General features: G+C 39.7%; 2 protein-coding genes across 2 annotated transcripts in view; one reads left to right on the plus strand and one right to left on the minus strand.

The window, feature by feature from the left end:
• Positions 1-20,735, minus strand: part of LOC145406766 (transcription initiation factor TFIID subunit 2-like) — a 69,681-nt gene extending 48,946 nt beyond the window's left edge. Inside the window, exons 1-3 of the mRNA XM_080277863.1 lie at positions 20,630-20,735; positions 1,519-1,606; positions 1,217-1,271 (exon numbers count right to left, since the gene is read on the minus strand). Of these exons, the coding sequence (XP_080133989.1) occupies positions 1,217-1,271; positions 1,519-1,556 (93 nt within the window). The 5' untranslated portion in view covers positions 1,557-1,606; positions 20,630-20,735. The remainder of the gene's footprint in view (positions 1-1,216; positions 1,272-1,518; positions 1,607-20,629) is intronic.
• A 730-nt stretch (positions 20,736-21,465) lies between these two features.
• Positions 21,466-24,539, plus strand: part of LOC145406767 (uncharacterized) — an 83,072-nt gene continuing 79,998 nt past the window's right edge. Inside the window, exon 1 of the mRNA XM_080277864.1 lies at positions 21,466-21,471. The gene's annotated coding sequence lies outside the window, so the exon portion shown is untranslated. The remainder of the gene's footprint in view (positions 21,472-24,539) is intronic.

Raw genomic sequence — 24,539 nt, forward strand, 5'->3', positions numbered from 1 at the left:
ATTCGGCATTTTGCATTACTCAACACCGGGATTGGCTGAGTTATACCACATAATTGAGAGATTACTGTAGTGTACTATAGTTCTGAAATGCAGTGCTTGTTGTCAGGGATGAGCATGAAGAAATTACTGACTAAAACAGTACTGTCTCCCTTTACTGTACAAGATAATCACATCAATCCACTAAGAAGCTACAACAAAGATGCTTACAGTACTGTATGTGCACAGGTGAAACAAAAATACTTATAATATCAATACACTAGGCCTGTGAATAATGTGGGATAGACCAGCATGTGGTGATGATTAAGAGTTCAAGTTTCTGCAGTAAAAGCACTAAAGCACCCCAGCTGAATGTAGCCCATTAAGGTCTACTTCCAAAGGGTAGTTAGAGTTTGCTGGTCACGTGATGCTGCTATGGAGTAAGCAACTCGTTGCTCTTGCCAAAAGTGTCTGGACTGAGTAACCTTGCCCTAGGCTCCTACACTCCCAATGGTGGCAAAACAAATAAAACGATAATCATTGCCACGATCATGAAAATGTTTTCTGTGTTTACAGTGTATAGCTAAACTATAAGAACACTATAGATTGTTTAACTTTTATTATGTTACCACTGATGATATGATACTGGTATACTGTAGTTGCTCTAAGTCATCAATACTTTGTTCAAGACAGGTGACTGTGACCCTTAGATAATAAACAAATGTACCAGTAATTTGTAGCAGTCTACAGTATTTCAGATATACTACAGCCAATGTATGATGTGCCCATAACAGATGGTATGGCTGATGATCAACCACAGTCTGTCTGGCTTAGCAGACCCATCAACCACAAGTAAGCAACCACTGTCCTTGCAGGGTTGTCCCATGCAGTGAACAATGTTCCCTTGTGGTTGACAGCACCTCACACAGCAAGGTTCAGGAAATATTATGGAGTTTGGTTCCTGGATGGCTGCCACACTTGTCTCTCCACCCAATTAACATGGGCACCACAGGAGGCTCCACAACACCCCACAGTTTGGTTTGTCATCCAATGTAGTGCCACCTGACACGAAACGAAGAATAATAAAAAGTGACCAGAAGGAAAAGGAGAAGTAGGAAGAGAATGAGCATGGGGAAAGAAAATGTAGGCAGCATTACATCAAATAAGTGGATGATGGATTTCCACCACCTACCACTAGACAGTACAGCATACTACTGTACACATATTGCAATGAACTTACAATAACAGTCTGTCTGGTAAAATTGATGCCGGTCAAGCTCAAAATCTGGTGTGACGTGCTGGAAGAAATATAGCACCTATTAACTGAATGCTTCTCATGAAAACTAAAAGGATCAGTACATTGCAATGATTCCAAATACATAACTGAATAACATTCCTTTCTACTTATAATAAGTCTGATGCAATGATCTCAAGTAGTTAAACCATACTCAAATCACATAAAAACATTAAATGACCAAGTAATTTTTCAGTATCTCACAACAAAGTAGTACAGTCTGTGGTGAAACTTATGGGAATACTTATAATTTGTAAGCCTTTTGTATTTCTCTGTCCTTCTTCATCTTCACAACTTCCAGGTGATATCTCCCGATTTAGTACCGTACTTCACAGCCTGAAATTAAAAAATATATATATATATATATATATATATATATATATATATATATATATATATATATATATATATATATATATATATATATATATATATATATATATATATATATATATATATATATATATATATATATATATATATATATATATATATATATATATATATATATATATATTATATATATATAAATATATATATATATATATATATATATATATATATATATATATATATATATATATATATATATATACATATATAATATATATATATAAATACATATATAATATATACCGGTATATATATATATATATATATATATTGCTGTTTGCAGATGATACTGTGTTTGCAGATGATACTGTGTTGTTGAGTGAAGACCAAGGGGAGCTGCAGGGCTTGGTGGTTGAGTTTGGGAGAGTGTGTAAGAAACAAAATCTAAAAGTGAATGTAAGGAAGAGTAAAGCGATGATCTTTGAGAGATGTGAAGTCAGTGCATGTACAGCAAGGCTGGATGGTGAGGAATTGGAAAATGCGAGTACGTTTAAGTACTTGGGTAGTGCGATGAGTAAGGATGGAGGTTTGGAGGGTGAAGTGCTTGAAAGGGTACAGCAGGGAAGAAAGGTTGCTGGTTCCTTGAAAGCAGTGATAAGAAACAGGGAAGTGAGCATGGAAGTGAAAAAGTTACTACATGACAGTATTGTGATACCAACTCTAACATATGGAAGTGAAGATTGGACATTGTTGGAAGGACACAAGTCAAGAGTGAGAGCAGTGGAAATGAGTTATTTACGAGGAGCCTGTGGAGTCGCATGAAGAGACAGCCTGACAAATGAGGATATAAAGGACCGTTGTGGTGTGGATGTGGATGTGATAGGAAGCGTTAGGAGGAATACACTGAGGTGGTTTGGCCATGTGAAGAGGATGGAGGGTGAAAGACTGACGAAAAGAGTGTATGTGAGTGAGGTGGAGGGGGGGAGAGGGAGGGGGAGGTTGAGGATGAGATGGAGAGATCTATGAGAGAGGGGGGTGTGAGTTGGGAGCAGGGTAGTGAAATGGTGGGGGAACAAGGCAATGTGGAGCCGATTTATTTGTGGCCACCCCCGAATGGGATTGAGGCGTCTGGCAATAGATAGATAGACAGACCTTCCAAGAGTTAAGCAAATGTCTAGACGTAGAATCTGATGAGCTTGTATCTACAGCCAACGAAAAACAGGTGTTCTGTCGCAACTTGAGGTAAATCTTCATGTTGTCAGCAACGAATCTGCATTTGGAACATACGGTATATATGAGGGGAGAAAGTTTATATATACCAGAAAGAGCAAGGGACCTAGAACAGATTCCTGTGGGACACCACTGAGGGCATTTCTTGAGGAACTGGCACAGCCGGACACAGACACTTACATGGTGGAGCTGGGCAAGAAGTCAGAGATCCATGTCAGCAAGGAACCACTGACCCCAAGTAGCCTCAGCTTATCAGTGAGTATAGAATGGTTGACAATGTCGAAGGCTTTGCTAAAGTCAAACAAGACAACATCCACAATGTACCCAGTGTCCAACCATGCTGTAGCACCATTATACACAAGTAACAATTGGTCGTCAACTGTTCTGCCCTGTCTGAATCCATACAGCTCATTTGACAGCACTCCTTTAGTATCGAGGTAGTTGTACAATGACTCTGTAATAAATCGCTGAAGAGTTTTACAGCAGACAGAGGTTAGGCTAATAGGCCTATAGTTAAGAGGTATGTGTCAAGAGCCTTTTTTGAATATAGGAATGATAATGGATCTCTTCCAATCCTGTGGCAATTTACCAGTGGTGATGGACTTCTGAAATGGCTATCAAAAACAAGGGTAAAGCTAAGGCTAGGCAATACTGTAGTTCAAAAGACTGGGGTGCAAGCCATCAGATCCCATACTGGTGTTCAGGTCCAGTGCCACAAGCCTATTTCTCAATTCTTGCAAGGATAACATCACTCTATCAAGGGCACCCTATAAAATTTGGTGAGGAAGGGGAATGTAAGGAGGATGTGTTGAGTAAACTGTACAAAAATGTGTAGCTAGCAAAAGTTTCTGCCATCTGTGTACAGTCGGATGATAACTCTCTGCTGTCCAACCTTATGGGGCTTACTGAAGGTGCACCTACTGTACTTTCTTATATCTGATGCATTGCCAAAATGGTTTGGAGGAGACCTGTAGTTTTCTAATCAGTGACATTTCATGATTGATCTGCATACCGGTGTGTGTAAAGTAATTACAAAAGCTGTCACTGTGAGAGTCATAGTATGATAGAGCTCGAGAAGTCTTAGGAGACAGTCTTCCATCAATACTCCTGGAGAGTTTGTATGTTTCCCAAGCTTTTCTGTGACAATTTTTCCAAAGCCTTGGGAGGTGATTTGGGTGGTGGGGAAGGTCTGCAGGGCATATTCGGCACATACTGGTCAACTAATGGGCTAAGGATGGACTACAATCTATCATACATAGCAGTCCAGTCCAGTCCAGCAGTAGGTGTGGGATAAGCCTTTACAACAGCTCCCACTTTCTTGTGTTTATTTATTTTTCTTAAATATTTTTATTATTATTATTATTATTATTATTATTATTATTATTATTATTATCATTATTATTATTATTATTTTTACTACAGTATTTTATACATATCTCTTCTTGTCTTTTTTTGTTTCTATCCTTGTCCTGTACTTCATAGATAATTGCTGATTTGTAGTTTTATTTGTTGTAATTATTAATGAAATTCTTGGCATATGATGTTTCTTTTTGTCCAGATTCCACTGATGAAGTCCTCCCTGATTTCAATTTCTTCACAATCTGATACTGTATGTCAAATGCTAGCATGTTTGTTATTCTGTCTTCAAATGGTAGCATGCCTGTTATTCTGTCTTCTCTGTGTCTGATTTGAATGTTTTGTATGAAATGATAATTTTGTATTATGTCACTGTATTCGGTACAGTCCAGTAGGAAGTGCTCTAGTGTTTCTATTTCTGAATTGCAGCATGGACATTCCTCTCTTTTTCTCTGAATCCTATTTCTCCAGTTTAAAGTGAGTGAGTTTGTTAATGATAATTTTGTATTAAGTCACTGTATTCGGTACAGTCCAGTAGGAAGTGCTCTAGTGTTTCTATTTCTGAATTGCAGCATGGACATTCCTCTCTTTTTCTCTGAATCCTATTTCTCCAGTTTAAAGTGAGTGAGTTTGTTTTAGCTCTTACAAATATTTTAGTACCTATCATGTTGTCAATCCAACATTCCTCTTTTGTTATTCTTGTATATGTTAAGGGTTGATTTTGTTTGTGTTTCTGCCCTCCACTTTGCTGTGTCCCATTCTTTTATTCTATCCACAATTTTCTTTTTGGTCATTCTATTACTATCAGTTATATTTATAATTAGCTCATTCACATATCTTTTTAGTATTTTTATCCATTTGTTTCTCATTTTCAAATTCTTTTATAAACATTTCCTTAACAAGTTCATTTCTGTCCCCTTATTAAGTGCTCTGTAAACAGTATTTTCATTTTCCTGTCTCTAGCTCCAGTTGATGTGGCTCCAATCCCTCCTCTTAAGGCGCAATTTGCTGTGTATGTGGGAACTTGTAATACTGCCCTATATACTGTAATGAGTTTTCAATATTCTGTAGTTTTGTTTTCAATATTCTGTAGTATTGTTATTTCATCTTCTGTACAAGCTACTAGCTACCCCTGCTCCATACAGTATTGTTGCCAGTGCTAGTCCTTTCCAATAACTTTTTCCTATCATAAGCCTCCTGAAACACCTTACAACAACACCATACATCATATTTGCTAAATGATTTGCTTTGTTTAATCTTTGTCTTTTATACTCTGTAAAGCAGTTTTACATGTTTGTGATTTTGACTCCTACATAAGTAATGGTTTCGCATATTTGGATGTTTTCAATGCTTGGTGGTCATTCCTTGTTACTGTATATAATTATTTTGCTTTTCTCTTTATTTATCATCAATCCATAACTATCTGCTACCTCCTGAATAAATATAATGCTCTCCTCTGCTTCTTCCACTGAATGAGACAACATTAGACCATCATCAGCATAATATATTACTGGTCCATCCATCCATCCATCATCCAATTCTACATTGCCCCATGAAGAGTGTAGGGGCCAGGGATTAGGCAGTTGGTCTCGACATTTAAGATGAGTGATCAGCCTCACTCATCCCTAAGTGGCATTACATGAGCAACCAAGCCCAACCATCCCTTGGATATAAACCTTCACTGGCTCAATGCGACTGGAGCACAATAATTACCCACTAAACCACCAGGTGCCAAAATTTGGTTAAATGGTTACCACGCAGCATAGTAAATGGTTTTCTGATGTACAGGAAACCATTTGGCTTGTCACTCAGTGTAGAGTCACCCATAGGCAGAAGGAAGAGGAAAGAATGATGGAAAGAGAGACAGAAGAGGGAGTGTAAAGTTACCCATAGGCAGAAGGACAAGAAAAGAATGAAGGAAAGGAAGACAGAAGAGGATGGAAGGAAAGAAGGATGTTTGAGAGGAAAGGGCAGACACCCGACAGCAGCACTACATCGAATGAGTGGATGGTACTTTGAAATATTCATTCTTAAATCCTACATCTGACATTTGTTGCTTCTAGTTTATTTATTATTTCATATGTTATTAACAGGAATAAGAATGTTGATGCATTACAACCTTGTTTGATGCCATCTGCTATGTTAATGGTAGTTTCCTTTGTCCCATTTCGATACAAGTTTGTTTTATCATCTGTATATACAATAATCCCTGCAATAACCAGACACCCAATTCCTGGACACCCCAATTTCCGGACATTTTGGGCCTAGGCCTTCGGAACCCAAAAATGGCCCAAAAATGAAAATAAAAAAATAAATAAAAATTCAAATTTTTTCCCACCTGTAATTTGAAATTGGCGTGCAGTGCCGAACAGCTGCATTTACACACGGCCCCTTCACCCCTTCCTTCCTCCCCCTCCCCAGTTACCATCTAACTACCATCGAAAGTAGATGCTCATCGCAATGGCTGCTGCACGTGCTCGTTTCTGTGAATAAACTGCAATACAGTACCTCACCACTACACCACACGGGAATTTACAGTGTTGTGCAATGTTAAGAAATTAAAATCTAGAGTGCAAAGGATTAAATGTGGAGTGCAAATTGGCAGCTGAAACTGGCATGGTGAAATTAAGAACAGAATGTGCTGTGTTAAACAATTAAAACTCACAGCGCAAAGAATTAAGTGCAGCACAACACTGGATTACTGTACGTGCTTCAAGAGTATTTTCACCACTGCCAGAGCTTTAGAGGAGGTAGCCACAGACGTGCTGTAAGTACCCTGTACATTGCTAAATATTTTCCATACTCACTTCTAATTCCTCATTCTCTGGTTCCTTTTCATTTATGTCATGTTTTATGTGTAATGGATGCAAGAGCTTACAGAGGTTGGGGGAGTGGACTTTCTGATCACTACTTGGTGGTGGCCAGAATTAGGATTCAAGTAAGATGGAGGAATAGAAGAAGGGAAAGACGAGAGGAAGGAGTAGTTGCAAGGAGAGTGGAAAGGTTACAAGAGGATGAGAAAAAGGCAAAGTATAAGAGAGAAGTGGAGGAACGATTGGGCAAATATGAATTGGAGCAGATGGGAGACGTGGAAGGTGTGTGTAGGATATATACAGAAGAAATATGTGCAGCATGTGATGTGGTGTGTGGAAGGAAGAGAAGACGGAGGGGGGTGCAAGGAACAGCGTGGTGGACTGAAGAGGTGAGACAGGCTGTGGCACAAAAGAAGAAAGCATACAATGAATGGATGAGAAATAGGGGCGTGGAAGAAGTTGAGAGGCGGAAGAGAGAGTTATATGTAGAAAGAAAGAAAGAAGTGAAAAGATTAGTAAGAGAGAGTAAGAAGAGAGTGGATGAGGAATTTGGAAGGAATTTGAGTGTAAAGTGGAGGGACTGTAAGAAAATGTTCTGGAAAGAGGTGAAAAGCGTAAGATAGGGTGGAAGTGAAGTTAGCAGGGGAGTGAAAGATAAAAATGGTAGATTACTAGTGGAGAAGGGAGAAAAAGTGAGCAGATGGAGAGAACACTTTAAGGAACTGTTGAACATAGAGGATTTGTGTGTGTGTGTGTGTGTGTGTGTGTGTGTGTGTGTGTGTGTGTGTGTGTGTGTGTGTGTGTGTGTGTGTGTGTGTGTGTGTGTGTGTGTGTGTGTGTGTGTGTGTGTGTGTGTGTCCGACTCTGGGCATAGGCTTCACAGCCTGCTATCAAGGCCCAGCAGTCCTCCTACATACCATACACCTCTACATATCACCACTTCGGCGCTAACATCCACCGTCCATATTGAATACATGCTAGGGCTCTCTCATACAGGACTGGTGTGTTGGTAATAGCGGGGGTATTTTTACGACATGTCGGCGGGTCTTCTGGTAGATCAGTAAAGCCTGAATTAATGAAATTCAAATCCTTAAACTGTTCCCTGCCCCAGCCGGAATTTGAACCTGGGTCCTTTAAGACCGCACGCCACCACTCTACCGGTTGAGCCACCGCCTCCCCCATAATGCGAGTATAAGTGGCTGGGGAATGGCTGGGAGAAGGAGGGAGGTGAGAAGACAGGAAGAAATCGGTAGGATAGAAGTTGTGGAAGCAATGAAGAAAGTTAAATTAGGGAAAGCCCCAGGAATTGATGGAGTGTGTGGTGGAATGCTGAAGCATGGGGGAGAGATAGTAGTAGAATGGATGTGGAAGATGTGCAGATTGGCCTGGGAGGAAGGTAGAGTCCCGGAGGATTGGAAGTCAGGTATAATTATTCCCTTGTACAAAGGAAAAGGGGAAAAAGAAGTGTGTGGTAATCATAGGGGCATTTGTCTTCTTAGTATAATAGGAAAAGTGTATGGTAGGATACTTATTGACAAAGTTAGAGAAAGAACAGAGAAATTAGTTGGAGAAGAACAGGGAGGCTTTAGGAAGGGAAGAGGTTGTGTAGATCAGATATTCATTCTTAGATCTTTAGTGGAAAAGTTTCTAGAGAAGGGAAAGAGTTGTATGCGGCTTTCATGGACTTGGAGAAAGCATATGACAGGGTGGATAGACAAGGAATGTGGAAAGTGTTAAGAATATACGGAGTAGATGGGAAGTTGCTGAATGCTGTGAAGAGTATGTACGATGGTGCGAAGAATGCAGTGCGTGTGGATGGTGAACTAAATGAATTTTTCTCTTTGAAAGTTGGGTTGAAACAGGGATGTGTCATGTTTCCACGGTTGTTCAATCTGTACATGGATGGGGTAATAAAAGAGGTACAAAGTAGGGTAGTGGATGTTGGAGTGGCCCTGGTGAGAGAGGATAGTGTTTGGAAACTCCCTGTACTGTTGTTTGCAGATGATACCGTGTTGTTGAGTGAAGACGAAGGGGAGCTGCAAGGCTTGGTGGATGAGTTTGGGAGAGTGTGTAAGAAACTGAATCTAAAGATGAATGTAAGGAAGAGTAAAGTGATGGTCTTTGAGAGAGGTGAAGGCAGTGAATGTACAGCGAGGTTGGATGGTGAGGAATTGGAAAATGAGAGTACGTTTAAGTACTTGGGTAGTGTGATGAGTAAGGATGGAGGTTTGGAGGGTGAAGTGCTTGAAAGGGTACAGCAGGGAAGAAAGGTTGCTGGTTCTTTGAAAGCAGTGATAAGAAACAGGGAAGTGAGTATGGAAGTGAAAAAGTTACTACATGACAGTATTGTGATACCAACTCTAACGTATGGAAGTGAAGCTTGGACGTTGTTGGAAGGACACAAGTCAAGAGTGAGAGCAGTGGAAATGAGTTATTTAAGAGGAGCCTGTGGAGTCACATGGAGAGACAGGCTGACGAATGAGGATACAAAGGAGCATTGTGGTGTGGATGTGGAAGTGATAGGAAGCGTTATGAGGAACACACTGAGGTGGTTTGGCCATGTGGAGAGGATGGAGGGTGAAAGACTGACGAAGAGAGTGTATGTGAGTGAGGTGGAGGGAGGAAGAGGGAGGGGGAGGCCGAGGATGAGATGGAGGTATGAGGTGGAGAGGTATATGAGAGAGGGGGGTGTGAGTTAGGAGAAGGGCAGTGAAATGCTGGGGGACAGGGTGACTTGGAGCGATTTGTTTGTGGCCACCCCAAACGGGATTGAGGCGTCTGGCAATAGATAGATAGATTTATGTCCATTATTGGTGTGAATAAGGTCTTATACAGGTGCTATACATGTCCGGTAAGGAGTTATTTAGGTGGCTTTCAAAGTAGGCTGGGTTAGGGTCCATAAGTACCAGTCCAGGAGGCAGGGGCCCAATATCTGGAAAAAAACAATTCCTGGACATGCTTTTGGCTGTATTACGTCGACTATTAAAGGGATTACTGTACTACTGCTATTTCATTTATGATTTTTGGATGTATGTTGTGGTTCGTTAGTGCTCTTATAAGACTACATCTGTCGATGGAATCGAATGTTTTTTGGAAGTCTAGTGAAGTTAGTATTAGAGTTTTTTTCATTTTGTAGCTTTCATTAACACAGTATTTAAGCATATACAAATTATCTGTGAGTCTTCCATTTTCTGTTAAACCTGCCTGTAATTCGCTTGTACCGGTACTGTTTGTTTTCCTCATATGTTGCTCTAGTTTTTGCCTGAGTATCCCCATGAAAATTTTATATGTGGAGTTTGTTAAAGCAATTGGTAACAAATCAGCAGCAGTGGGATTAGGATTCTTTTGGATCAATATAGTATTTGATGTCCTCCAACTATTGCATATCTCTTCTTCATTCATTATTTTATTTAAACATTTCTTTAGCTGATTGATATATACTGTATTGTACATTACTGTCTAGCATTTTAAATACCGTAAGTCTGATTTTAGGCCATCTGGGCCAGATGCCTTTTTATATTTTGTGTTATGAAGTTGTCTTTTAACTTTTTCAGTTGTTATATATACATCCATGTCCTTCATAGGTTCAAATTCGATGTTGTCACATTCATAGCCCATATCTTAGCGTTCTCTCAGGTCTGGACTAAACTTCCATTCAGTCCACTGAATAATGATTTGCTCTTTTACTTTTAAACTGTTTTTGATTTTTTCTTTGGTAGTTTCAAGTTTAATGGTGTACTCTCGCCTAGTACTGACATACCAGACATCATGTATCTTATTCTCTCTCATTTTGTATATCTATTTCCAGAATTTCTCTAGCACTGCTAGCTGATTGGATACATTCATTTAACTACCATCACCATTAAATAGCAAGATGTCTTTTCTTGTCGTGCTTTCTCTTTTTTGCTTTCTTTATGTGGTCCCAAAGCTTTACTGTTTTATTTTGGTCTACTCTTATGGCTTCTGTAATTTTCTTTTCATGTTTCCAAATTGCAATTTTTACTAAAGATTGGACTTTTCTCTTTTGTTCCTGGTACAAGACACTGAATGTCTCTCTCTCTTTATTGGTCTGTGCTTTTTGCTACTTTTTCTTATAAAGTCTTCTTTTACATATTTCTCTTTTTACTTCTTTTGTTGTCCATATTGGTTCTATTTCTTCATTCCTGCTTTGTTTTACTCTTCTCTTTATTTTTTGTTTCAAGTGAAGGTCCGATGCCTTCTTCATTAGATTTTCTAATTCCTCTAGCTTGTATGAATTACTGCTTACAATATTACTTTCAATATAGGAATTGAAGCTATTTTTTTTTGTCTGCAGTCATTTTTAAGTAGGAAATATCTTTTTCCTCATTTCTATATGTACCTTACTTTGGTAAAATTATCGTTTAAGCCCTGAACTCCCCTTTAAGTTTATTTTTTCAGAAACATACTGATTTTAGTGTTTTTTGTTGGATTTTGATAATCAATTTTATCGCAATTTACCCTTTTCGAGTTTTGCCCCCCCCTTTCCCCACTTCAACCCCCCCAAAACGGGCACTTTGAGATATAATCGGCAATAAAAATCGTACAGAAATCATTAAAATAGGTTTTAAAAAAATTATATAGCTATTTGATTAACTGTGTTTTTCTTCATTAACCTAACTTAACCTAACCTTTATATAAGGCTATGCTGTATTAACTAAAGTTACTATATTTTTTTTTCAGCAGTCTAACCTAGCCTAACCAATCAAACCTAACCACGTATTAGGCCGTGCTCTATTAACTGAACTAACCTTAATTTACAATGAATTCGTAAAAACTCATAGTCACAACCCCGACATCCGAACTGGACAGTCGTTTTAGCTAAACTAAATTCATATTCATATGAAGGGCCTTTCTTTCCTATTTTGGGAAAAACTGACCTAAAACAAAGGAAATTGTAACAAGGTCACTCATTGGCCACAGTCCATGATTAATTCAAAATGACCATCCTTCACATCAGATTGCTTACTGGCTGCCGCTCAAGGCGGGTAAAGTGCAGTGGAAACCAACGTACACACGCACTCATAACTCGCCAGAGCTGGCCACGACAAGACCAGCTGCTGTTCAGAATTTCAGAAAAAGAAAAAATCTGTATTGTCATTATTACTCAGTTGCGGTGGTATGGTAAGCGTTGGTACTCAAAGTTCTTGTCATTGAGAGAACTATCCATTGGCGAACAGAAAAATAATAAATTCCGTTTGGGGTCAAAACGATGTGGAGGGGATTTCATTTTGAATAAATCATGGCCTATGGTCAACAAGCAACCTCCTTACAATTTCCTTTGTATTAGGCCAATCATTAAGCAACGTTGGGTCTGGTTAGTACTTGGATGGGTGACCACCTGGGAATACCAGATGCTGTTGGCATTCCTACGCATCAAGTGGGGTTGGTGGAGGATTAGTGCCCCTCCCTGTAAAACAATTAACTCTAAGCCCTTGGCCACCCCGTTTGGGATACATGGCGTCTGGCAATGAATGAAAAAAAATAAAAAAAAAAAATTCAAACCTAATTTTCCCAAATAGGAAAGGAAGGCCCGTCATATGAATTTGAATTTAGTCTAGCTATGGAGACCGTCCAGTACAGACGTCCGAGTTGTGACTATGGGCTTTACGAATTCATTGTACAGGTAAATTAAGGTTAGTTCAGTTAATACAGTATGGCCTTATACAAGGTTAGGTTTGATTGGTTAGGTTAGGTCAGATTAATGAAAAAAAAAAAAAAAAAAAAAAAACCGCTACTCCAGTTCATACAGCACAGCCTTAAATGAAAGTTAGGTTTGATTGGTTAAGTTAGGCTAGGTTAATGAAAAAACACAGTTAACCATATATATAATTCCCTTTTTAAACCTATTTTAACAGTCTAGCTATCAAGACCATCCAGAACAGATGTCTGGGTTGTGGCTATGGGCTTTATGAATTCATTGTAAATTAAGGTTAGCTAGTTCAGTTGATACAGCATGGCCTTATACAAGGTAAGGTTTAATTGGTTAGGTTAGGTTAGATTAATGAGAAAAAAAAAAAAAAAAAGTTAAAGTTACAGTACTTCAGTTCAAACAGCACAGCCTTATATAAAGGTTAGGTTTGATTGGTTAGGTTAGGTTAATGAAAAAAACATATTTAATCATTCATTCATTGCCAGACGCCATGTATCCCAGACGGGGTGGCCAATGGCTTAGAGTTAATTGTTTTACAGGGAGGGGCACTAATCCTCCACCAACCCCACTTGACACGTTGGGATGCCAACAGCATCTGGTGTTCCCAGGCGGTCACCCATCCAAGTACTAACCAGACCCATCGTTGCTTAACCAAATATATAATTTTTTTTTTAACCTATTTTAATGATTTCTGTACGATTTTTATTGCCGATTATATCGCAAAATGCCATTTCGGGGTGGCTGAAGTGAGGAAAGGGGGGGGGAAACTCGAAAACGGGTAATTTGCGGTAAAATCAGTTACCAAAATCCTACAGAAAAAACACTGAAGTCAGTAGGTTTCTGAAAAATAAAATTAAAGGGGAGTTGGGGGCTTAAATGATTATTTTACCACAAAAAGATATACTGTATGCTAAGCTTGAAAGAAAATCTTTTACATTTAGAGTAATAGTGGTGTACATGTCCACAAATGGTTATGAAAGAAATAAAATAATAAAGAAAGAAGTTGACGGTATCTTAAGCACAAATGAGGGAGAACCAACAATCTTTCTTGGAGACTTTAATGGCCATATAGGTTTCCTGGGACCACAGGCAGTCAATAAAAATGGTGAGACAGTATTAAACTGGACTGTAGACAACAATTTGGTGTTACTAAATGGTGATTTGGGATGTGATGGGGAGATTACCTGGGAAAACATAGAAATGAGAAGTGCAATTGATTGCATTTTAGTAAACCAAGCAATATATAAGAAATTTAGGTAAGATTATAATTTAAGCCTCCAACTCCCCTTTATTTCAGAAAAAAATAAATAAATCTGTATTGTCATTATTACTGAGTTGTGGCAGTTCTTGTCACTGAAAGAACTGTCCATTAGCAAACAGAAAAATAATGAATTCCGTTAGGGGTCAAAACAATAATAGAACCCTTTTTGCTTAAGCCTCATTTTCGCGGGCCACTTTGGACTGGTTTAGACCGGTCTGGACTCATAAGTGATCTCGAGAACAGGCTAATGTCGGTCCGACCCTGCTATTGGCTGCAAGAGTGACTGGGCGTGGCCTAGAATAATGCAAATAAATGTCAGGGAGTCGTTGACTATAAAAATTTCACGTTTCCCTTCGAATTTTATCTCAGTCATTAATGCTTTAATAACCTTATTTCGTATGATCTGTAATAATACAAAGCCTCTACTTCATGGTGAGATTCATTTGGTTCCCTTCTTGGATGATCACGGGCTTCTGCTAGCATTAAAAATGTAATTTAAAATAAACCTTATTCCCAAGTCCACCACTGTTGACCATCGATGTTTACACCCTGCCACGGACACTCCTCGCCTCCTTCTTGGCTGTTGCTGACGCGCATACGTTTGTGCGTAGACCGGTTTCTCCTAGGCTAGCTTGTGGGGCAGCACTGCTTTGGACCAGTCTGTACCGGTCTAACTGTCTCGCCAGAACAGCAGTAAGACCGGTCTAAATCAGTCGATACCGGTCTAAAAGCCTCACAAAAACGCGGCATTAGTTTTTATCTCCTCAATTGCCCTTTCGTTATCTTTCTTAAACAAAATAGATAAACCTCCTCCTTTACGGTCAATCAAGCAGTAGGTACAGTATTAGCCTTTAAGTCAACAATCAGCATGCAGTGGGGATCAACTACGGTACTGCTTTAAAACATAAGTGAATGTGAACATGTACAAATTCTTAAAAAAAGAGATATATATATCTATATATCTATTGCCAGACGCCATAATCCCATAAGGGGTGGCCGTTTGACTTTGAGTTATTTGTTTTACGGGGAGGGACACTAACTTTCCACCAACCCACTTGTTGACACGTAGGGAGCACGTATGGTTTGGTTATATGGTTACACCCAGCGTTGTAAATGGTTTCCTGGTTTACAGGAAACCATTTGGCTTGTCACTCAATGTAAAGCCACCCATAAAGGAAAGAAAAGCAATAAGAAGAGACAGGAAAGATGGAAAAAATAGGAAGAGAGGAGGACAGACACAGAAAAAGAATGATAAAGGCTAAGGAAGAAGTAGGCAGCACTACATCAACCAGTGTTATGCTATGTGATTTTAGGTCGACTTCTCGTCCTCAGAACACTAGCTACTGTGCGGGGTCCTCTCTCGAGACCAGTACTAGAATACACTACCAGAGGAACAGGGCATAAAAACTTGGCAGACCAACCTTACACATACCTTGCCTTAACTATGATCCTTTACAATGATTGATTATGTGTGTGTGGATGAAAGGATGCGAAGATGTGTAATGGATGCAAGAGCTTATAGAGGTTGGGGAAGTGGACTTTCTGACCACTACTTGGTGGTGGGCAGAATTAGGATTCAAGTAAGATGGAGGAATAGAAGATGGGAAAGATGAGAGGAAGGAGTAGTTGCAAGGAGAGTGGAAAGGTTACAAGAGGATGAGAAAAAGGCAAAGTATAAGAGAGAAGGTGGTGGCGACCATCATCCACTCACTCGATGTAGTGCTGCCTACTTCTTCCGTAGCCTGTATCATTCTTTTTCTGTGCCTGTCCTCCTCTCTTCCTATTTCTCCCATCTTTCCTGTCACTTCTTATTGCTTTTCTTTCCTTTACAGGCGGCTTTACATTGAGTGACAAGCCTAATGGTTTCCTGTAAGCCAAGAAACCATTTACAACGCTGGGTAGTAACCATATAACCAAACCATACGTGCTCCCTACGTGTCAACAAGTGGGTTGGTGGAGGGTTAGTGTCCCTCCTCGTAAAACAACTAACTCAAAGTCAAATGGCCACCCCTTACGGGATTATGGTGTCTGGCAGTAGATAGATAGATAGATAAGACAGAAGTGGAAGAACGACTGAGCAAATATGAATTGGAGCAGATGGGAGACGTGGAAGGTGTGTGTAGGATATTTACAGAAAAAATATGTCCAGCGTGTGATGTGGTGTGTGGAGGGAAGAGAAGACGGAGGGGGGCGCAAGGAACAGCGTGGTGGACTGAAGAGGTGCGACAGGACAGGCTGTGGCACAAAAGAAGAGAGCATACAATGAACGGATGAGAAATAGGGGCATGGAAGAAGTTGAGAGGTGGAAGAGAGAGTTATATGTAGAAAGAAAGAGAGAGGTGAAAAGATTATTAAGAGAGAGTAAGAAGAGAGTGGATGAGGAATTTGGAAGGAATTTGAGTGTAAAGTGGAGGGACTGTAAGAAAATGTTCTGGAAAGAGGTGAAAAGAGTAAGACAGGGTGGAAGTGAAGTTAGCAGGGGAGTGAAAGATAAAAATTGTATATATATATATATATAAATATATATATATATATATATATATCTATATACCTGTATATATTTATACAGTAATCTCCGTACTATCCGGACGCCCACTTTCCGGACACCCCACTTACCGGACAATGTGGGCATGGACCTTCGGAACCCAAAAATGGCCAAAAAAAGAAAAAATCCCCCCAAAAAAATCCAAATTTTTCCCCCACCCGTAATTTGAAATTCACACTTGGCGTCAAACAGCTGTCTACACCATGGCCCATTCACCCCTTCCTTCCTCCCCCCTTCCCTGTCAGGGTTGCCATTTGGTATTTTTCATTACCAAATGCAGGACAATTTGGTAATGAAAAATTTGTTTGGTAATGAATCAGAATAATGCATTACCAAATGGATTTTTCACATGTATGAGGATACACAGGATGGAGATGGTGGATTGTCTGCTCTCTCTGATTAATCTGCTAGCCTACATAGCGTGAAAATAATCAACATGCTGTTAATTATAAGGAGAGTGATTACTTGTATTTCCACTTGTATATATAAATAGTGAAGAATAAATGCTTGCTTTACGAATTTGGTAATGAAAATTGAGGAGTTTGGTAATAGGCCATTGCAATCTGGCAACTCTGTTTCCCCATCACCAACACTGTCCAACAGTTACTGCCTAACTTCGATCGCGAGTAGATGCTTATCGCAATGGAAGCCACATGTGACCGTTTTTGGTGAATAAACTGCAATTCCTCACCACTAGACCACACGGGAATTTACAGTGTTGTGCAGTGTTAAGAAATTAGAATTTAGAGTGCAAAGGATTAACTGTGGAGTGCAAATTGGTGTTTGACTCTGGCATGGTGCAGTTTAGAACAATGTGGAGTGTTAAACAATTATAATTCACAGTGCAGAGAATTAAGTGCAGCACAACACTGGATTACTGTAAGTGCTTCAAGAACATTTTTACCACTGCCAAAGCCTTAGAGAAGGCGGCCACAGATGTGTTGTAAGTACTCTGGCTGAGGTACAGTCACTTCTAATTCCTCAATCTTTGGTTCCTTTTCATTTATTTCATCCTTTATATCCATTACTGGTATGAATAGGGTCTCAAATAGGTTTAAATAGGTGCTGTGCATGTCTGGTAGGGAGTTATTTAGGTAGCTTTCAAAGTTAGGCTGGGTTATGGTCCTTAAGTACCAGTCCAGGAGCCAGGGGTCCACTTTCCGGATGGGACCACTTTCCGGACATGCCTTTGGCTCTATTATGTCGGATAATAGGGGGATTACTGTATGTATATATATATATATATATATATATATATATATATATATATATATACTGTATATATATATATATATATATACTGTATATATATATATATATATATATATATAGGTAAATATCGATTTTCAGCCCATACTGCTTTTTCCCACGAAACCTATGCTTTTCTGATGGTTTTTGATGTGATTCATTCGATTTAGAGCATCATTTCCGTTGGAAATGACCCAATTTTGAGATAAGCCCATCCCCCGTCCCCCTGCAATAATGGGGGATCTTCAGGGAATCAGAGGTTTTAGGGAGGGGAGAAACACAGAAAATGGTCATTTCCGAGTAAAATGAAGCTGATGATCGAATGAATCATACCAAAAACCATCAGAAAAACCTAGGTTTCATTGGTAAAATATGAAGCTCAAACCTATCCTAACCTAACCCAAACTAAAACCTAACCTAACCAAACCAAACCTAATCTAACCTAACCTTCCCTGATAAAACCTAACCAAACCCAAACTAACCCAAACTGAAAGTAACCTACTATTCAAACCTTACATCTTCTTAACTTACTCGTCTGATAATCAGAACTGCAGTAGTTACACAATTTGCACTTCTTGGTCTTGGGGATCACATGACTTCATGTGCAACCCCACTGGTGCTGGGCTTTCCTGAATATACAGTCATTCCCATACTTAGGACACTGAACAGACAGGGGCAAAACACCGTGGGACCTAAGAAATTCAGTGCTTGAATCATTGTTTTCAAAGCACCTTTGAAAAATGTAGCTGGAAACCGAGGGACAACTGCTGCACTGGACTGCCATGTCTACTCTGATTTTGAAATGAAAGCAGGAGATAGTGGGGGGACCAGTGCAAATGATGATTGGTTGTAGGTGATCTGGCTATGGCTGTGATTGGCTTGCTTCGTGCCAGTGTCGAAAGCTCAGTTTGAACCAAATATCGTTGAGCCAGCAAGTCATCCTATAGTCTGACAAATCTAAACGTAGGGTTTTGGTGGAGTCACTCCCTCCCTGCATTGTTGCCACGTTTCCGAGCTGACCTCTCCATCAGCGATGACCTTGACACTGTTTCCCTCTTGTGATCTCCGTTTTTCTAACACCCCCTATACCCCTGCCACCAACACCTCCTATACCCCTACCCCCAACAACACCCCCATCAACAACACCCGCTATACCTCCACCACCAACACCTATAAATATAGACCCCCACCATCAACACCTGTATAATAATTAGCCGTTGATAATTGCTATACTTTTATTGAGAGCATACATTCTACCCTGTTGCTCAAACTCCCTAATCTTACAATCCCATCTGTCTTAATCCTTCCCACTGCCTTCGTTCCTAAATCCCTTAATTGATCTATTTTTAACCTAAGTGTCCCCACACCTTTTAAACCATTTACCTCTCTGTCACTATTCTCCACCAAATGTATCAACTTGTATTATATTGTGTATAGAACTTTCATACTGTATGCTGTACTACTGTATAATGTATAAGAATACCCACTGTTTAGTGGAAATAAAGTTTTATTATTATTATTATTATTTCTCTCTCTCTCTCTCTCTCGCTAGATTTTGTTATGTATCATCCATGGTTTTTTACTTCCATTTTTATGTATGGATTATAATTTTGACTTTATTTCCGCACCACCCTTGAGGTAAAAGTCACGGCGCGTTTTTTTTTATAGAGGTTTCCCCAATAGGCCTAAATCCTGTAGGGGGTTGGTGACCTCCCATAGCGTACACACAAACACGTGTCACGTGAGTGCTGCCACCCCAGAGCTGTTTGTTATATTTATTTTAATTATGAAAGGATCGCCTCTTCCCACTTTTATCCCTTCAAATTTTCTTGCAATTATACTTGCTAAATTAATTAGCACTGTTAGAAGTGTTGGGGAAGTAAATAATAATTAGAATATTTTTAGAGCAACACTGCCAAATTTTTATGCCACGTTTCTCTATTATCGTATAATATAGTATGCAGAATAGTTTTATTCTTCCTTGATACATGTCAGCACTTTCATTACAGTTATATTAGTATGAGTTATGTTTATGTATCATTCCAACTACACAAACCACAGGCGTTATATATCGTAGGGTTAGGAAACATGGCAATAGTGTAGGCAGAGGCAGACTCCACCCAAACCCTGTTTAGATTTGTCAGACTATAGCTGGGTTGGAAGGGGGAGGGTGGGGTGGGGGTACCGAAATATTATTATATCTTCCTTAAAACCAATTTGCGACGGAAGTGTATAAGGAAAATGTTGATGAACTTGAAGAGATGAGTGTGCAGAACATAATAAAATTGACGGGAATGATTATCGACAGAAAACCAATATTATCATATATATATATATATATATATATATATATGGTATAACTTTAGAAGTAACCAACGTTACCGATTTTCATTATATTACGTCCCTGAACTATTCTAACCAAGACTTACCTTTTAAGGCTAGTTTGAGTTGGGGGAGCTAATTTTGTAGGGGTCGTCATATAGTGGCTTAGGTTAGGCTATCTCTCAGTAGTGGATGAATGTCACGCCATATTGGCTGGTGCAGGAATGTGCACTCGGTCTATGTCAGGCCCTAGGTTAGGTTAGGTTAGTTTAATGCAGAATAGTGTGTTTTCAATTAATTTTGATCTTGATTTGGGGGGATAAACCCACTTTTGGAAATCTCACTCAAAATTACAAAAGTGGGATTTTCCCCCCAAAATGAAGGTCAAAACTAATTAAAACACGATATTTTGCATTGGAAACCATAAAAATAATAAAAGAAAACGTTGGTTACTTCTAAAAATTTACCATATATATATATATATATATATATATATATATATATATATATATATATATATATAAATACACCAGAATTTTGTTCTTGAATGGAACATCGTACCTGAGAAAAACTTGTTTACCTGCTCCCTGTAGAAACTGGTTTTCCACGAAAACACCTGCTTTCACTTGGCATTATCATATTCAGTAATCAATGCACTCATGCAATTATATGACTCATACTGTTACAAGTTACTAATCCACATGCCCGGCAGTATAGTACCTCCTCTTCCCTCAACCTCCACAAGTTTGTTTGGACAGTCTGCAGGATTGCCAGATTCTTGTGGCCAAAAGTAGCGTAAACAGGCCTCAAAAGTGGTGAATTTCGGTATAAAGTAGACCAACATAATCATGTGTAGTATATATACATATCTACCTATGCAGTATATATACATATCTACCTATGCAGTATATATATACATATCTATCAAAATAATTTAACTTAATACATTATAAATCATTTCCTTTTCATGTCTTCAAAAGGTAATTGTATTATATTTTAAATGATACATAATCACGAATCAATCTTTGACTTTCGTCTCATTAGTAGCCCAAGTTAGCCTAACTTATTTTTAAAGTAGCCCCAAAAGTCACAAGTAGCAAAAATCAAAATTTAGTAGCGCAGGGCTTCCAAAAGTAGCCCAATTCGCTACTTGTAACCCAATCTGGCAACCCTGCACAACTGTTCCCTATTACTGCCGATTTGAATTAAAATTAAAAAGTAGCCAAATATATATAAAAAAGAACAAAAAATGTTTAGTAATAAAACAAGTGATGGAGGTATTTTTGGTTGCCATATTCAATATGCCTTATGCTTCTCAATAACCATTATTGAACTTAACGAGGGACTTTCTTGGTACTCATAGAAAAATGGGCTTATTGTTTACCGTCACTCAAGGTATTGTCATGGAGTACTGTACATTAAGTGAGTAATTGAGTTCTTCTGCAGTATAATTGTGGCATTAATTATAGTACGTAAGCTTCATGATGATGTTAAGACCATTACTATCGAAGTAGATCGGAGAATAATACAAAGTAGATCTTGCAGTCAACTACAAAGCCTCAGTTAAGTTATTTGAGAGTTTTTACCTTAGCGGCCCTCCTTGATTGTGTGTTTTTCCTGTGTCACGTGCTGAGATTACGTGGTGCTGTTCAAATATCTAACCCAATATTTTATGACATTTTTACCTGCAGTAATTACCTGTGCCATAGCACAGTGTTGCATAGAACAGCCTGTGATAGGAATTCTGCCCAGTGAGTTTAGTGTTGTAGCCCATTAAATTAGGTAGAAGTATCACAAAATATTGGATTATGGTAGGTTAGGTATCCGAATAATAAGGGGCCGAAACAGCACCACACAATCGGGACAATTCGGTTCCGGGACAATTCATTGTCATAGCAAAAACAACACAGTTTGCTGTCTAGATGATTCCCTGTCACTTATTTACATACTAATTTATTGAGCACATACACTAGTATTTGAGTTTTATGAGTTATGAAAGTGATGGTGGTTTATTGTTTTTATAATAAATGTAAATTGTGGCATCAAAGAAAAGGTACCATATCACTGGAAAAAATATAAATATATTGAAATGCAAAACAGGAGCTGCACAATGTTTCACTTCAGTGTGTAATGTTAGGCATCATACGAGACATTAGCATTTACATACAGTAAAACCTCACTATAATGTACTATTGGGGCCCAAGCCATTCCGATAAGAGGCATCAGGACTTCCCCCTGCTAACCGGGACTTTTTCTGATACATCAGACCTTAGTCTTGGTCACACCAACGGTTTTTAAACTGTTTTCACCGGTGGTGGGCAGTGCAAACGAAGAAGGATCTTGTGCAAGCGCAATGCGCAATCCACAGTTCACTACCTTGCACAAGCGCAAGTGCGCAATCTGACAAATATTTAGCTTGCGCAAAGTGACAAAGCACAAGCGCAAATCATGTGCATATATTTGTGGGAATTACTGTAAAAATATTGAGATATATACATAAAATAGCATACTTTTATTTATTATTCTATCTATCTATCTATTGCCAGACGCCTTAATCCCGTAAGGGGTGGCCACTGGCTACAAGCGAGCAACAAATCGCCTCCATGTCACCCTGTCCCCCGCCATTTCACTGTCCTGCACGCAGCTCACACCCCCCTCTCTCATATACTTCTCCACTCCATCCGTCCATCTCATCCTTGGCCTCCCCCTCCACCTCACTCACATACACTCTCCTCATTAGTCTCTCACTCTCCATCCTCTCCATATGACCTCAGTGTGTTTCTTCTAATGCTTCCCATCACATCCACATCCACACCACAACGATCCTTCACTTCCTTGTTTGTCAGTCTGTCTCTCCATGTAACTCTACATGCTCCTCTCAAATAGCTCATTTATTTCCACAGCTCTCACTCTTGACATCTGTCCCTCCAACAAGGTCAAAACTTCACTTCCATACATTAGAGTTGGTATCAGTATTGTCATGTAGTAACTTCTTCACTCGTGGAAGTTCAAACAGAGGAGTGAGCGGGCGTGCTGCGAAGCGGAGGGACACTACAGGGAAACAAAGGCTGTGATGTTGCCAGTTTTACTTTTATCTGCATTTTCGTAAGACGTTTTATTTAATAATTCAGTATACAGTGCTCGTCAGAAGTATGGAGCGCCCTGCGTCCCTCCTGAGAAACAAACCTTTCAACATTGAAAAAACATATAAATAATGCATTTTATTTACCTTTAGTGCTTCGTAGGGTAGCCTTTACGTTTCTTCACGGACCTGAGACGTCTTGGAAGTGAAAGGGCGAGGCTCCTGAGGTGCTGGAGCGGTATTTTGTCCCAGGAGTCACGAATGGCGGCTTCCAGCTTAGGCAGAGAGCTCACGTCCTTCCCTTGGAGACTCTTCTTTACGAGGTACCAGAGGTTTTCAATCGGGTTGAGGTCTGGGCTATTTCCTGGCCAGTCTGTCATGAATGATACCTCACAGTCACGAAGCCAATTGGTGACCGATTTGGCCTTGTGAGCAGGTGCACCGTCCTGCTGAAACACTCGTGCACCTGTTAGCTCGAAGGAGTCTGGTAAATGATCACACAGAAGCTCCAGGTAAACATCCTGATTCACTCTGAGGTTCTTGGGAAGTACAACAAGCTTCCCCAAACCCTTCCCTGAAAAACAACCCCATACTATGAGTGAATCAGGATGTTTAACTGTGCTTTCTACATACCGTGGGTCAAGTGGGTCACTACCTTTGCATGCTCCTCTGTTACAGGTAACACTAAACGTTGCCTCATCAGACCACAACACTGACAACCATTGCTCCTCACCCCAATTTAGATATTTATTAGCAAAGGCAAGCCTACGAATTCTCTGGCTGCTAGAGAGAAGAGGCTTTTTCACAGGCCTGTGACTTGTGTAACCAAGCTCATGCACCCTACGAGACACTGTTCTCACTGACACCTCACCAAACACTTCTGGGTTGCTCTCCTTAATTTTCCTTGCACTCACACGAGGATTAAACTCCACTGCACGTTTTAAAACATTAACAGACCTTGGGGAAGTTTTCCTAGGCCTACCAGACCTCGGTTTCTTTGTGGGAACTTCACCACTGTTTTCCTCCCGAAACCGCGCACACCAACGACGCATTGTCGATCGTGCCACACCAACCAATTCACTAATTTCCTTTGTCTGGTGGCCTGCCTCCTTTAGAGCAATGATCTGGGATATGATTTCACTCGATAGTTCACGGGTAGGTGCCATAACAAAGTTTTGAAGGCCAAAACACTGCGGGACACTCGGTAAAAAATGGCGCAATTTGAGAGGGACACTCGGCGGAGTTCCTCTCTCTCAGGCAGCCCGTGGGCGACTGAGGCGGGAACCAACCAGCGCGTCAGAAGGCCCCAGGCTACCGTGACGTCATGCTCGGAGCTCAAACTTGTGGCTCAATTCTTACCCCCAAAAATGGGTGATTCTTTTTTGGCCATAAGTATTGCGCGCCCGGC

Source organism: Coenobita brevimanus, chromosome 71 (genome assembly GCF_032717465.1).
Source record: "Coenobita brevimanus isolate Jiangsu-jjx chromosome 71, ASM3271746v2, whole genome shotgun sequence".
NCBI classification, from domain to species: Eukaryota; Metazoa; Arthropoda; class Malacostraca; order Decapoda; family Coenobitidae; genus Coenobita; species Coenobita brevimanus.